This window comes from Triticum urartu, chromosome 4A, assembly GCF_056163025.1.
Source record: "Triticum urartu cultivar PI428250 chromosome 4A, HENAU_Tu73, whole genome shotgun sequence".
Classification (NCBI taxonomy): domain Eukaryota; kingdom Viridiplantae; phylum Streptophyta; class Magnoliopsida; order Poales; family Poaceae; genus Triticum; species Triticum urartu.
The window spans coordinates 577355405-577371525 of NC_141876.1; the positions used below are offsets into that span (position 1 = coordinate 577355405).

The following is a 16121-nucleotide window of genomic DNA, read 5'->3' on the forward strand; positions in this document are numbered from 1 at the left end:
GTTAACTGGTTAATCGAACGAATTTTTGAACAGGGCAAATATCATTACTAAACTTACAAATGTTTCAAAAGTACGGCCGGACAAATAGAGTTCCTGTTTTTACATTAGAATTTGCAGGTTTCTATGATGTAGCGTACAGTGCATATTCTGTACACGAGATGATTTTGCTTTGTAAAAAAAATTGAACCCTTCATGACTCAAACAATATGACTGCATATGCTCTTACAGGAACAAAGCAATTCACAGCGGACCATCTAAAAAAGGAAGAGTACTGAACAAACTACACAGGTACGGAACGACACAGGCCATCAGGATTATGGAACATCAAAAGTTAAATGATGGAGAGATGCAATGGTGACTATGGGTGTAGGACAGAAGCAAAGAGGGAGCAAGCATGTTTGCTTCCTGCTTGGCACCGGCCAATGATCTCTGTCGTCCATGGAAATCCTCCGAAAATTAACATAAGAGTAAACATGGGTGATAAAATATTACCATTCCAATGAACAATGAAATTACACGCACATTGTAGATACAATTACAATAAACAACAGACATGGCTTATTCAGTCCAAATATTTCAAAATATTACAGAAAAGTACCGTGCAAATGATTAGAGGAGCAATGGAAGGACAACAACAGACACGCATACATGGTATGATCGATTCTAAAGACGATACAAAATAAGCAACAACAAGTAGAGTGTAAGTAAAAATACACCAGGAAGAGCAGGAATGATCTCCCTCCATACAAGAGCAACTGCATCAAACAACGCCACCGTCTTCTCTGATGGCGTCCACCAGGGAACTGCCGGCGTTGACGAGTAGACCACCCAGATGGGCAGCGCCAGCATTTCCTCCTGCGCTTGCAAGCTCCACGTCCGGCATCTGCATCCTCTCTGCTATGGTTTCCATCCCCATGTGCGACCACAGGAGCCACACGAAGGTGAGCAACTCCCCACCATTGCCCAAGCTCTTGGCGTGCAGGTACCCACGGGACCTGCTGGCAGAGTAGCACAGCATCTCCACCCACACGCCTTCGATCACCTTCCACATCTTCTCCTCGTCTAACTTCAACAGCCCTTCAACCAGAATGCAGGCATCGTGGATGAGACCTTCTTGAACTGGTGGCTTCTCCATCTTGGCGAATATTCTCTCGGCAACTGATTTTTCCTCCTGAAGTTGTTGCTCCTTTTCTTCTTCCAAATTAATGCAGCGGTACAAGAACTTTCCCAGTCCCATCGGTTGCTCCACCAGTGGTTGCTCTTGGTCCTTGAGGATTTCCTTGAGTTTGTTGTAGGTGGCTATGAACAGATTCCGCCTTGTGCCGGCCATTAGCATCTCTGGTTTTGCAGACAGTAGGTACATCATGTAGTTGGATATTTCTCTGCATCCCGTTGCACTTATGCGATGCACAGATTTTGTACTTTCAGCATTGCTAGAGATTTCTTCATCATACTGAGTGGTGTCGAATGCATGATTAGGTGATGCACCCACTTTATAAAAGCACAAGTCCGTTGCAATGTGCCAGAGAAGGACACTCTCGTCAAACGGTTTCTTGATGCTCCACTCCAGGAGTTCGCCGCATTCTGCTTGCTGAATTGCCCATTGGCCCCTGTTATTGTTGAACCTCATGTAATCGGCAGCATTTCTTATGTGTTGCTTCCACCAATCTTTCACATGTCCAGAAACCAAAATTGTAATTCCAGAGGATGAGTTCCTGGGCATGAGCCAGCGTTGGATGAACATACGCCTGATGTACTTCTCCTTGAGGGCAAAGAATCCCATGAAACTACATTGGGAAACTGTTCCAGACAATCTCGACCCAAAATTCTTTTCAAATGAGTAAAACTCCATCACAGCAGTACAACACAACAATGTGTATGTAACCTTGACATCCTTGTCATTATAAGCTTCTCTGTGACTCTTGTGGAACAGACCAATGGCTGCGAAGGGCAGGACTGTACATGCTAACCGGAAGTATGCAGCAAGAACGAACAAGAAGCGGCGAAAGCTCCTGAGGGCTACTTTTAGGTCAGGACGTACCATCTTTGCTTTGGTGTAGAGAAGATCGAACGTGCCAGATAGCCTTTCTTGCAACCACTCATATGCCTCTTCTTCTTCTAGCTTCAAGAAGGCTTCTGTGACACTAAGCCGGTCACAGTACGGAGATGCAAGGTCCACAAAAAGCTTATTGACCTGCTCTGCTCCTTGTTTCCGATGAAGACAGTCAGCCGCACGCCTATCAGCCTCTATTTTCCTTTCCTCATCCACTGAAACACCTTCTCCTTCTATTTGTGCTTGATCGGGGAGATGGTTGGCCTCGACATCGCCTTCTACTCGTGCTTGATCAGGGACATGGTTGGCCTCGACATCACCTTCTACTTGTGCTTGATCAGGGATATGGTTGGCCTTCACATCACCTTCTCCTAGTACATCAGAGAGATGGTCAGCCCCAGTGCCATCTTCTGCTTGTGCTTCGGTATGAGGGTCAGCAACAAAAAGAGCCCTTGCTTGTTTTACGTATTCTTCAAGCAAAGTGATCTTGCGGCTGCTTTCCTTGTCGTGCTTCCCCGCCGTAGTGTCAGAAGAGTTGGCTAAGCTATTAATGCTAGCACTCCTGAGAGCATATGGCTTCTCTAAGCATCTGATGCCCCCCAGGGTGAAGAGCATGATCGCTGCCTGCAACAACTTCTTGTCGCCGCCCTGCCATGATTTGCAAAACACGTAGATTGATACTGTGATCTGAGAGACAGCCGTGAGGACGTGCCGCTTCCACAGCTCATTGTCTTCCATATTGTAGGCGGTTATGTAGTCCTGTCCGCCCAGGTGCATCAGGAGGACAGGCGCCCACACCACCTCTAGGATGCTTTTGCCATGTGAATCTCGCTGCTCCTTTCTGTGGCGATTGAAGAGGGCGGCAAGAGCATATATCGCCACAGCATCGCTGCCTAGATATGCTAACCATATCAGAAATCAGAAGGGAGCAGAGACGATACACTTACGCTTGCGAGCGGATAGGAAGAGGAGCCATTGAACACATTGGCTGCAGATAACGAGAATTCGTAGCTGCCACTCCTCCCACCAATCCACAGCACTTGAGAGACTCATCTGCTCTTGGCTAGCTAGCTCCCGCTCTCACTCAATGGTCAGTTATGGCTGTGTGCATCCCTCAAAACTTGTTGTGGTGCTCGGTTATCACCGTCACATCTGGGCCTCTTTAATGCCCATGGTAACTCGTTGTCGTGCTGTAGGTATCACGGCACGGGCACATCTGGCCGTTGAGCCTTTTAATTTAAAAAAAGAGCATCTTCAATGCCCATGGTATTGGTCCATGTATATAATTCATAGAAATAGCATGAAATGCTGGGCACACAGCACATAAACAACGAACGAATGCACACTGGGGATTCATGTTTGACAACTGCTTGGAACTTGTAATCATGATAAAATGGTAGTACTACGGTAGTACTACCCTCTCCATTTCAAAATACTTAAAGTTCTAGTTTATATTTTCATACTACATATGATTGATGTTGAGGATGTTATTTTACTTTTTTTATAGATATGGCCAAACTTAAAAGTATTTGACTTGGAATAAACCTAAAACTTCAAGTATTTAATACGAAGGGAATACTCCACTAATACTTTTTTTTGCATTGCGGAGTGGTTTTTCTACACCCACCCACTCTTGGTGCACCCACGGTGTAATTTTGTCTTTTTTGTATAGAGCTCCTCCGATGTCATTTGACCACCAAACTTGGCAAGCCTCTCTAACATGTGTTGATGATCATTTTCACAAAGTTTCAGATTTTTTTGAAATGTTTTGGTATGTTTTCTTGCGTGGATGCACCGAAGGTGGGTTCAGCCACTACTTTCCCTTTTCATTGTGAACCGACACTGCACAACTGAGCTGTTGTAAGTACGGTGAAGTAACCGAATACTATTCCACAAGGTGATTGTACATACGTAGTCCTTTGCGTTCACCGATTGCGCTACGTATCAAGACGAATTGACGTCGAATATGACATGTACCATGGTCCTCACCTGGGTACAACCACTCGAGGAACTAGCATCCGCAGGTGCAATTGGGCAGTTCCTATCAGAATCATATGGAAAGACATTTTGCAGACATTCTTTTTGTTCTGTGTGTGAATACTAGACTGGATGCTTGGAAATAGCACATGCATGCATTAATTAATTGTAGGACAATCGTTTGTAGCTACTCCTCATCACACAGAAGTACTCCCTTTGTCCGGGTTAATAAGTCGGTCATGGATTTTTATGCCTTCAATTTAACTAATAAAATAGTTATTCCCTCTGTTCGGTAAAGAGTGTGCATTTGGCCTTAAAATTTGTCCACAAAAGAGTGCATGTCTATCTTTCCAATGCACTTTAAAGTAGAAAAAAATGTTTCTCTCTTATCACACGGTAATCAAGAGCAATAACATTCTACACATGATCTTCTTAATTTCTGCATGCATGCACTTAGCTCATTGAAGGTTGGGTAATTAAAGGGGAGAGAGATATGGTGGCTTGCACTTTTGCAATGTATTTTTTACTCCATTTCATAATTTGTCTTAAATTTTCTATATGTACATTTTTCACCAGACAAAGGGAGTATATTATATGCCACTAATTTTTTGTACAGGAATATGTACTCCCACATTCGAATATACCTTTTAAACAAATATATTATACTACATCTTTATCATTGTCAATATATCTTATTAATTATTCTAATATATCTCAATACAAGTTTCACAAAAAAATCATCAAAGCCTTTAGTTTATGCAATACATTTTTTACATACAAAAATTGCATTTTACTTGCAAATAAATAAAAATATGTGGTCTCAGATGTAATTTTTCATGAAACTCATTTTGGGGTATTTTGTGATTCTCAATGAAGTGTATTAAAAATAATACAGAGGTATAACCAATTCATCCCGGGGCATCGTTTTGGAGTTGGTGCTGGCTGGAAGGGCCCAGAGGTGGAGCGGGGTTTCATCCTCCGCATCGATGGCGGTGGATCTCGGCGGCGTGGAGCAGTGGAGTCTCGGTGTCCGATGCAGGTTGAAGGACTTGCACAGGAGGACGAGGTTGTCTAGCATTGACGGCAGGCCTGGTAAGGTCGATGCGTCAGTTCCTGTTCTAAAGATGGATAGGTGGAAGACGACGGCAGGCGCCTCTGAGAGTGTGCCAAACAGATGTGTGCCCCAGACCCGACATTGTGGCTTGGTTGGGGCCTCTGGCTTTAGATGTTAGGCTTTGATGCGAAGTTTGTTTGGTATTCGACTCGGATTTTCGGCACCCCTTTATCAAGTGGATATGAGTAACGACAGATGTTGTCGAGATTGTGGCTTGGACTTACTAATGTATTACTTTGTAAGGTATTTGTGAATAATTAAAAGTGATTGCATGCATAGCTCAGATGGGTCATCCTCCTTTAAAAAAAACTATGGGGTATATAAGGAGCGGAAGTACATACTCCTATGAGTACATAATCGTATGTACATCAATGTTAAACGAAGAACTTGTAAAGGCTTGTTAAGTTTTTAACGATAAATTATTAAAAATATATTTCTATTCTCAGATTATATCTGAGGGGTTTGCGCTATTCTTTAAATGACTATACTAAACAAAAAGAAACTTTTTGCATGATTCAGATGAAAAATCTTTCTCAACAATTCCTATTCTACTAACAAGAGTAGACATGCAAAATTTATTTGTGACTCAAGGAAAAACTGTTCCAACTGTTCCTAGATTTCCGCTTGCTTGGTGAATGCCTTGTTAGAAGATATAATTCTTTTCAGTTCTGGTGACGGTGGTGTGCCACCGGCAATTTACTGGTCACAAGTGTAAAACAATGAGTCGCTCGATTTCATTTGACCGGTTTCTATTCTGGTCGCTCGATCACATTTTAACTGGTCGCGGCTGACCAGTTGATCGATCAATATTCGACTTTTTAAAAAATACTAAAAAGGGAAAAATTTGCAAAAATCCTTAAAGTTCATGAATTCGAAAATGGTCACAAATTTTAAAAAAAGTTCATGAATTTTAAAAAGTTCAAAAAATTGAAAAATCATCAAATTTGAAAATAAGTTTATCAAATATGAAAAAAAATCATTGAATTTGAAAAGGTTCATGGGATTTTAAAAAAATCATCAATTTAGGAAAAGAGTTCATCAATTTTAGAAAAATCACACATTTAGGAAAACCAAAAAATAAATGACTAAAAAAATAACGTTATCAAAAAAAATAAGGAAAAATAGTGGAACATCAAGATGATCCAGCGGAGCAATTGTGAAAATATGCATTTACGTGCCCTCGGCAAAACAACAATCATTTCAACTCACTGCGACATAAATATATACTCAACTAATTATTTTTTCGTCTAGGGCACATCTCTCTCGCCTCACGCCCTCACCTCTCTGTTTGTCACTCACCTCTCTCGCCTCTAGCTACAAATGATGGGTTGCCCTCGACATCACCTTCTCCTAGTGCTTGATCACAGAGATGGTTGGCCTCAACACCATCTTCTAGTTGTGCATCCGTACAACGGCCAGCATTAAAAAGAGCCCTTGTTTCACGTATTCTTCAAGCAAACTGAGCTGATGGCTGCTTTCCTTGCCATCCATCTGCGCCGTAGTGTCAAAAGAGCTGACTAGGCTGTCAATGCTAGCACTCCTGAGAGCATATGGATTCTCCAAGCATCTGATGTCCCCAGGGTGAAGAGCATGATCGCTGCCTGCAGCAACTTCTTGTCGCCGCCCTGCCATGATTTACAAAACACGTAGATTGATACTGTTATCTGATAGATGGTCGTGAGGACTTGCCGCTTCCACAGCTCGCTGTCTTCCATATTGTAAGCAGTTGTACAGTCCTGTCCGTCCACGTTGCATCAGGAGGACAGGCGCCCACACCACCTCTAGGACGCTTTCGTCAGGTGAATCTCGTTGCTCCTTCCTGTGGCGATTGAAGAGAGCAGCGAGAGCATATATCACCACAGCATCATTTTCTAGATATGCTAACCATATCAAAAGTTGGAAGGGAGCAGAGACGACACAGTCTTACTCTTACGCTTGCGAGCAAAAAAGAAGAGGAGCCACTGAACACATTGCCTGCGGAGGGTGTCCTAATTTAAGCGATTCCTGGTTTCTCCTCTCCCGCGACCGCGCCGCCCCCGCGGGCGGCCGGCCACGCCCAGCCTTCTCCTCTGCGCGCCTCTCCCTCCCTCTCTCTACCGCCGTCGCCGGCGCCCGCTGCGGGCCTGGCCCAAGCGACGCTGGTGGCGGCGGCCCCCTGGTTTTTCCCCTCTCAGGTGTCCGCCGGCGCGGGACGGGGCGACCCCGGGCGGTGCTTCTAGGCGGTGGCGGTGGCGGTGCTCCTGGCGCCAGCGGGGGCAGACTTCTGGACGGCGGCGTAGCCGTTGGCGGCGGGGCGACGTGGCGGCGCGGTCTGTCGGCGCCCGCTCGGCCAGATCTAGGCCCTTCGGGCCCCATCTGGGCCTAGGCGGGCCGACGGTGGGGTGGGTCTGCTTCGTGGCTTCCGGGAGAAGGGGGAGAGGCGATGAGCGGCAGGGTGCTGGCGGCGCCATCGCCGGCTTGCTGCAGCGTGGCGGCGGGGCTTAGCGGGCCTGTTTCGGGCTTGGCCGGGACAGGGGTGGCCTGGCATGCCCTGCTACCGCGACGGTGCCAGAGGCTCTGGCCTCCCGCACGACGGCGGTGGAGGTGGTTCCCTCCCGTTCGGCTTCGGTGCTGCTTCTCCCTCCGTGGGACGCTTCTCTTTGGTCCTCTTGGCCTCGTGGTGGTGTTCGCAGTGAGGCGGCATGGGTGATGGCGCAACCGCGATGGCGCATGGTGGTGGGCGGCGGTCTGGCTGGTCGGCTCCGGTCCGTTGGGCGGTGGGGATTGGAGTATAGGAGAAATCCTTGCCGGTCTTCGGCCTCGATGCGGTGACACCTGCGGGTGCCACCATTCCTTCCTGGAGGGTGTCCGTGATATCCATCCCTCACCTCCCTCTGCGTGCCGGGGAAACACTAGGACATGTGCGGGCAGCTGCGTCGTCAGCGTCGCTTTCCTTCTTGGAGGTACTGTTTTGTGCGTGATGGTCCGGAGCCTCGGGTTGTAGTGGTTTGTCTCTGGTGGACGTAGCGGTGACGAGTCATCCGCGCTCTGTCGAGCTGCCGTTGTTGCCATTTGCTTCTTCTTCTTTTTTCTTTTGAACTTGTTGTGATGTTCGCTCAGCGATTCTGTATCGGTGTTGGTTGCTTTAAAATACAAAGCGAGGGATGAAACCCTTTTTGGGTAACACATTGACTGCCGATAACGAGAACAGGCAGCTGCCACTCCTCCCACCAATCCACCACACTTGAGAGATCCATCTACTCTTGGCTAAGTTCTTGCCCTCTCCCGCTCTCACTCAATGGCCAGTCGCAGAAAACTCGCCCCTTAATCACTCAATGGGCACTGGGCAGTATGTAGCGGCAACTAGGGGTGGGCATAAAAACCGACAAACCGAACACCGGACCGAAGCCGAAACCAAAAAAACCGAATTTTTGGTTTTTATCAATAATATATAAGAAAATCGGTTTCTGCTTGTACTAACCGAACAAGGTTCGGTTTGTTCGGTTTGTAGTTCGGTTAGCCATAACAAAACCGAACACAACGTATGTGAGGCACATAAACAGTACGCAAACTACCCAAACTGACAAAAGAAACAGTACGCAGACGCAAGACTACAGTGGAGCGGCGCGCTCTCCATCTTTCCTTTGCGCACTGCGCAGCTTGCCACACTTCCCTTCGATGAAGGCCTAGAGTTGATTTTTTTAATAGGGCAAGGCCTCAACGTTGCCACGCAGCCAGCCACTAGCCCATGTTTTTTTTAGCAAAAGGTACTAGCCCACAGGCAAACTGTGACGTGACTTTCTTTGACCATGGGCCGATCACGTGCATGCATGCTAGCCCGCATGTGAAGATAATCAGAGACACCATATATTTATTTAGTCCCACCTCGCCTGGCCGATGACGTGCGGCAAAGATTTCTCGCTATATAAGAGTATGGCCCTGGCACAGTCTTTCAAAGCATGGTCTAATCGGTGTAAACCAAAAACCGTACCGAATTGTCGGTTAACCAAATTTTCGGTTAGTTATTTTGAGTTACCAATTTTGGTTTTTGGTTTTGCAAACCGAATTTAAATATAAACCGAATGGTAGAAACCGAAGTTTCGGTTTATACCGAACGCCCACCCCTAGCGGCAACACACGGAATTCTCATTTGCTGGCTGACGGAATTTCTTATATCAGTCACTTAAAGTAGTTCGATGAAGTTGAGGTACATTTAATTATTATTTGCATCTAGGTAGCTAGTTATCTTGTTTATATAATGTATATATGCATAAAAGAACAAGCTGGCAGTCCATCAATAGTATTTGTCTTGACTTGTCATAGACACAACTTGTTTCTTTTAGAGCATCTACAACCGGAGACCCTATATCTGCCCCCAAACGCTCGAGCCGGCTGCCCGGTCAATGCCCGAACGCGAAAATGCCACCCAACCGGGCATGTCAAATCCGGCCCAACGATTCGAACTGAGCAGCAACCCCATACCCGGCTCATATATGGGGCAGATATGGGGACGTCCAGACGCACCCGCCCGTAGGACTTGCCGCTAGGGCCCACGCGATCAATCAAAGTCAGACAGGTGCCTCCTCTGTACGTCGGTGAGGATGCATTCATGGTGCCATGTGGCGCCGCTACAGTGTGCCGCCCGAGGAACCAGGTTCGTCTATTTAAGCCGGACAACGGCAGTCCAACCCCATTTCTTCCCCTTTCTCCCCTCCGCTACCACCATTTCCAATCCTTCCGTTGCTAGCCATGCCGAGGTGTGAGATCACTACTTGAGCAATGCTTACTGGAGAGGCAGCCGCACTTGGTAGAGGAGATCCGGGCCAGGCGCAAGGCTCGGATCATAGCTGGCTTGCCTCCGGATTCGCCGCAATCGGGGGAGGATGAAGAGCCAGAGCCGGAGGAGGAAGCGGAGGAGTCGGAGGAGGCAGTTCCAGCGCCTGCAGGCTTCGGCATGCCCAAGGCAATGGCAGAGTATGAGGTGGCTCAGGCGGAGCAGCAAGCCATCCTCGAGTCCATCCAATCGGAGGCAAAGTTGGAGGCCGGCTGCCGCTTCATCCGCCAAGAGGCCTCAGAGCTCGACGAGATCTTTACCGACACAGAATCCGATGAGGAGCCAGAGGTGGGCCCGGCCGCCAATGGCCATGAGGCCGGCAGCTCCCGCACCAATTTCATCAACATCTCCGATGAGGAGGACGAGTAGTATAGTTCATAGTCGGTAGTACGTACATCTTGTCTTTTGTATGACTTTGTATGGAAATCTAATCGAAAAATGCATAATATGATTGTTGGAGTTGCAATATGGGGTATGATCGGTCACCGTCCTTGCGTCTGCGGGCGTTTCGCAACTCAATTTAGGTAACCGTGGTTGTAGATGCTCTTAGAACTTGGTCCTTAACTTTATGTATGTATGCACATGGTTAAGGCTAAGAGCATCTCCAGCCGCGCCCCCAAGACGCCCCCCAGGCCGCTTTTTTTAGCGCCGGCGCCGAAAAAACGGCTCAGTCGTGCCTCCCAGACGCCGAAATCCGCCGGATCGGCCCATTTTCTTACCCGGCGCGCCCAGGCCGAACCCGGCGCACTAGGGGCGCTTGGGGGCGCCGGCGGAAGGGAAAATCGCCCGGATCCCCACTGTCAGGTGAAAAGTCACACTGATTCGCCCCGTTTTCCCCTCTCCTTCCCCGACACCTTGCCGATCCCGGCGTCGCCAGCCACCTCTCCGCCGTCGCCGCCGCTATCTCGCCATTCCTCGCCGTGAAACAAAGAAAGATCCCCCCGACGCCCTCTCCCCCCACTTTCCCCGAGTTTCCCTCGCCGCTCCGGCGCCCGCCGACGAGTTTGCGCACGACGCCCGCTACGTGTTCGGTGCTTTGCCTGCCCCGGCTGTGATGGACTCCGACGATGAGGAGGTGCTTGCGGCGTTGCTCGAGGAGGAAGCCGCCGCCGCCGCCCAGGACGAAGAACACCTCATGGTCATCGCCGCCTTGGCTGGCTTGCTTGCCGGCGATGCAAAGCCGAGGCGAGGCGGCTCGGCACCGGGGCGACGGAAAGCAAAGAACCGTCATCGGCTCAAAGGCTATTGCATGCTCTACTCCGACTACTTCGCCGACACTCCACTGCACGGCGACAAAGTTTTCCGGCGCCGTTATCGGATGGGCCGAAAGCTTTTCCTCAGGATAGTCAATGAACTCAGGGAGTACGACAACTACTTCAGGTGCAAGAAGGATTGCACCGGCACACTTGGATTCACCTCAATCCAGAAGTGCACGACAGCTATGAGAATGCTTGCATACGGGGCTCCAGGTGATTCACTCGACGACTATGGGCGCATGGCCGAGTCCATGATCATTGAGTGCACCTACAAGTTCTGCAGGGCTGTGGTGGTAGTGTTTGGACCGAGGTACTTGCGATCACCCAATGCTGAAGACACTGCTCGGATCCTGGCACAGAATGAAGCAAGAGGATTTCCTGGTATGCTTGGAAGCATCGACTGCATGCATTGGGCATGGAAGAACTGCCCGTTTGCTTGGTAGGGGATGTACAAAGGTGCCAAAGGAGCTTGCGGTGTGATACTTGAGGCAGTGGCCACACAGGACCTCTGGATTTGGCATGCTTTCTTTGGTATGCCAGGAGCTCACAATGACATCAACGTGCTGCAGTGCTCTCCTGTTTTTGCCAAGCTCGTTGAGGGCCATTCTCCTCCGGTGAACTTCGAGATCAATGAGCACCAATACAACAAGGGGTACTACCTAGCAGATGGCATCTATCCGAGATGGTCAACATTTGTGAAGACTATCTCAAGCCCTGTGCCAGGAGGCAAGAACTCCCACTTTTCGAAGGTTCAGGAGGCTTGCAGGAAGGATGTCGAGCGAGCATTTGGCGTGCTCCAATCTCGATTTGCTGTTGTCCGGTACCCCGCTAAGACTTGGTCGAAAGATTAAATGTGGGAGATCATGACTTGTTGTGTCATTTTGCACAACATGATCATTGAGAGCGAGCAGGAAGAGCCAGTGTTTGACACTGAACCATATTACAGGCAGGGTCCTCTTGCCCAAGTGGATCACCAGCTCCCTGCAACATGGACGGCCTTTCTCAACATGCGCCAGGAGGCAAGAACTCCCACTTTTCGAAGGTTCAGGAGGCTTGCAGGAAGGATGTCGAGCGAGCATTTGGTGTGCTCCAATCTCGATTTGCTGTTGTCCGATACCTCGCTAAGACTTGGTCGAAAGATCAAATGTGGGAGATCATGACTTGTTGTGTCATTTTGCACAACATGATCATTGAGAGCGAGCAGGAAGAGCCAGTGTTTGACACTGAACCATATTACAGGCAAGGTCCTCTTGCCCAAGTGGATCACCAGCTCCCTACAACATGGACGACCTTCCTCAACATGCGCCAGGAGATCCGAGACCCACAGGTGCATCATCAGCTGCAGCAGGATCTAGTGGAGCACCTATGGAGGCTCAAGGACAACGCCTAGCTGGACGTGCAATGAAATATGAGTGTTTTTATTATTTGTGATGATTTTATTTGAATGAGCGTCGAAACACGCCGAAACACGTCGAGCGTGGGCCGTTTTGCGCCGGAAATTGGGCCAATCCAGCGCCGAAAATGGGCTGAAAGCGCCGATACTGGGCCGATATCGGCGCCTAGGGGTGACCTGGGGGGGGGGGGGCGGCGGCTGGGAACGCACTAGCACCCAAGCCTAAAATAGCGTCGGCTCGCCCCCAAGCGGCGGTTTTCGGCGCGTCTTGGGGGCGCAACGGCTGGAGATGCTCTAACTACAGTGTTGTCACATGTGTACTGGATTTCTTATATTAATTAATTAACTGAAAGTTAGACTTCATACCTGCTATTATTGGCTGCAAGATTGAGAAGAGCCATGGTACCAATTTCTTGTTTCTTTTCATTTCCATCTTGCACGGAATTTCTTAATAACGGAATTAGTGCCTCTCTGCCAGCTTAGGAGATGCAACCCGCAGCTTAGAGTCTAGTTTGCTGGCAGGAGACCCCAAGATGAAAATGCAAAGCTAGTCTCAGGCAACCTTGACAGTAACAAGTGACCGAAGTATGTGGATCATTGAAGCAGCAATAAGCCGATAACAATGCAGGTTGTAGTAGAGTTCTCAATAGCATATGTTGTCATGCCTCCTTTCCCTGACAGCACACGAAGCAAGGCGACAACATCAGGCATCATCAATGTTGAAACCAAGCATAAAAGAATGGACGAAGTCCATACATTTCTGAAGGTTGCAAACATACGATGTGTCTTTCAGTGTTTTCAGTTCAACTCTTCTTGCCTGATATAGATGAAATTGTTTAATGTTTTAGACGTTGCTTTATAGGAGGTAGCTTTATTACCATAAAATATTCAGGGAATATGAGGAATGGCTATGAAAAATGATCACCAAGAAATAATCATGTACTATTGTAATAGCTTTTGCACCACCCAAGAAACATGAGGGAGAAATCTAGGATATCGGTTGAGCTCAAGAGTCCAGGCAAACCAAACAAACCACACAATCAACAAGTAGTGTTAATCTGCTGGTTGCGGGTCTTTGTGAACAGGCACCGATGCTAGTCTTACTGCGGTTGTTCAGTAGACATGCAAAATTACGAAACTTCTCTCCCTGAATATTTTGCTTGGCCTATGAGTTATGACAGGCAAAAGTAAGTAAAGCGATACTACAATTAGAACCATTTTGTGCATCATAACCTCTAAAAACACAAACACTTTTTTTGCGGGGATAAAATACAAACATTGGATGGAGGTACAATACTATTCTGCGCAAATAATCTGATTTTCAGTGAGACTACCCATTATGCTACCAAATTTGACCCTTCAGTCTCCTTTTTTCTGATAAAGGGTGTTTTTTCATTATTAACTCATCGCCTCTAAGGTGAAATCGTAATGGGCTCTGTGTCGCCCATTTCTATTAGGAACCGCCTACAGCAGGAGTATCGGGCAAGCCAACACTGTAGCAGCCTTGAGTCATTTTCCTGTTGGTTTTTTCAATTATTTGTACTATGGTTTTCCTCTGTTTTTCTCGTTTTTGGTTTTCCATTCCTTGTTTTACTTTTTTGTTTCTTTCTTCGGTTTTCCAACGTCTTTTTGTTTCTTTCTGGTTTTCATCGCCTTTCTTTAGCTTTGCTTTTTGCTTTTTTCTATTTTTTAACACATGACTACAATTATTATAAGTGTTGTACATTTTTTGTATATAGCAAGAACATTTTTGTTCTACTTATTTAACACCTATCAAACACATGATTAAGATTTTTGCAAAATATATGTTTTCCTGTCTACATATTTTTATACACCAACATCTTGAACATTTGGTAATATACATTAAAAAAATACACAATTTCACACGAATTGCTTTTCATCTTTTCTGTCAAGGCCATTTAGTTTTCCACATGTCAACAAAACATTTCTGCAGCTCCTGCTCATTGATCATTCCTTCCTTCCATCAGAACAACTTTGCCGCGAGAGTTATCTTGATGCCCAGAAACCCCATGAAACGCAGGGGAAAGTGAGGGGGGATAGAAGGGGTTGGCCCGGTGATTCCCCGTGTGCCAAACATTAAGGGCTCTTTTGATTCAAAGGAATTTTATAGGATTTTTGAAGGATTGAAATCCTTAGGATTTTTTTCTATGTTGCTCCTTTGATTCATAGGATTGAATCTCATAAGAATTTTTCCTATGGAATCTTTTGTACTACATTTCATAGGAAATCTAACATCCACTCCAACCTCTTTTTACAATTCCTTTGTTTTTCCTCTGCAGTCAAACACTTATTGCTAATTCTATAGGATTCAAGTGGGCATGCCACTCTAATCCTATACTTTTCCAATTTCTACGTTGTCAAAATCCTAAGAATCAAAGAGGCCCTAAATTGGGGCTTTCGTGGGAAAATGAGACTTTGGATTTTGATTTGATGGTTTCAGAAATTCACTTGCCCTGAACGATGTTTGAGACAACTTATTAATAGTCGATCCCAAATTTGAAATTGTAAAACACAAATACATTCACACACGGTTGACAGGAGCTGACGGTTCGATTCATGTCAGAAGGAAAGCCGACTCAAAGTCCGCGCGGTCATACAGAATCGGGACGACGCCTTCGCGGCGGTCGCCGCCGACACGCGTGAGCTCATCGAGCGCGCTGCCAATCCCGCCAGCGTAGCCAGAGCAGGCCCCGATGAACTGCTGACCGTGTCCCACGGCCGCCTCTGCCTTCACCAAGTAGCGCTGAACGCACTGCATCCTGCGGGCGAAGGGCGCGCGGTCCAGGCACACGTACACCTCGCCCGTGGGGAACCGGCGGCCGGCGTCGAACGGTGTGGCGTGGCCGTAGAGCTCGACGATGGCCGCTCTCGCCGCCTCGCGGTCGGGGACCTCTAGGATGTGCGTCAGGGAGAGCCGACGGAAGGCGGAGACGACGGCCGCGTAGGGCGCCCAGCAGTGCGCGCCGGCCATGTCGACGGACATCCCGGGCGTGTAGCCCGGGGCGCATGCGAGCATGGCCCGCGAGGCGGCGGCCGCCGTCTGGATGACACAAGGGACAGCAGGGGGAGGCATGCCGCCGCCGCTGGTGCTAGCCTGCTAGGAGGAGACGGCCTAGCGGGACGGTGGATGAGCTCGGAATCTTGGCTCTCGCTGCTGCACGTACGTCGCCCGCTCGCTCCGTAATTATGCAACTGGCGGCAGCAGTAAGATACATACGGCCGGCCATCGTGGAAGAAAAAACAAATGGGAGCGGTGATTGCTAGGAGAGCGTTTACAAATGGGATTGCCAAGGTCACAGCAGGATCAAATCGAGACATTGAGGATACACCGAGTCCAGAATATTTTAAAAATAAAAGAAGGAACAACAAATAGCGCCGTGGTGGTCAGCAAAATTTTCACAAATACGCATCAACACCATTTTCCGTCCTTACAACTCACGAACCACGAGAAAGATAATCTAAAAGCAACACTTTCAAAAATAATGACGCGCAGG

General features: G+C 47.8%; 1 protein-coding gene and 2 pseudogenes across 1 annotated transcript; 1 reads left to right on the forward strand and 2 right to left on the reverse strand.

The window, feature by feature from the left end:
- Positions 1–760: 760 nt before the first annotated feature.
- LOC147976780 (uncharacterized) lies at positions 761–3106 on the reverse strand (annotated as a pseudogene).
- A 7905-nt stretch (positions 3107–11011) lies between these two features.
- On the forward strand, positions 11012–12603 carry LOC147976781 (uncharacterized; annotated as a pseudogene).
- A 2578-nt stretch (positions 12604–15181) lies between these two features.
- On the reverse strand, positions 15182–15700 carry LOC147976782 (uncharacterized). Its single transcript, XM_087520966.1, has one exon. It carries the CDS (start codon positions 15698–15700, stop codon positions 15182–15184), a length of 519 nt encoding a protein of 172 aa, XP_087377092.1.
- Between the last annotated feature and the right edge of the window lie 421 nt (positions 15701–16121).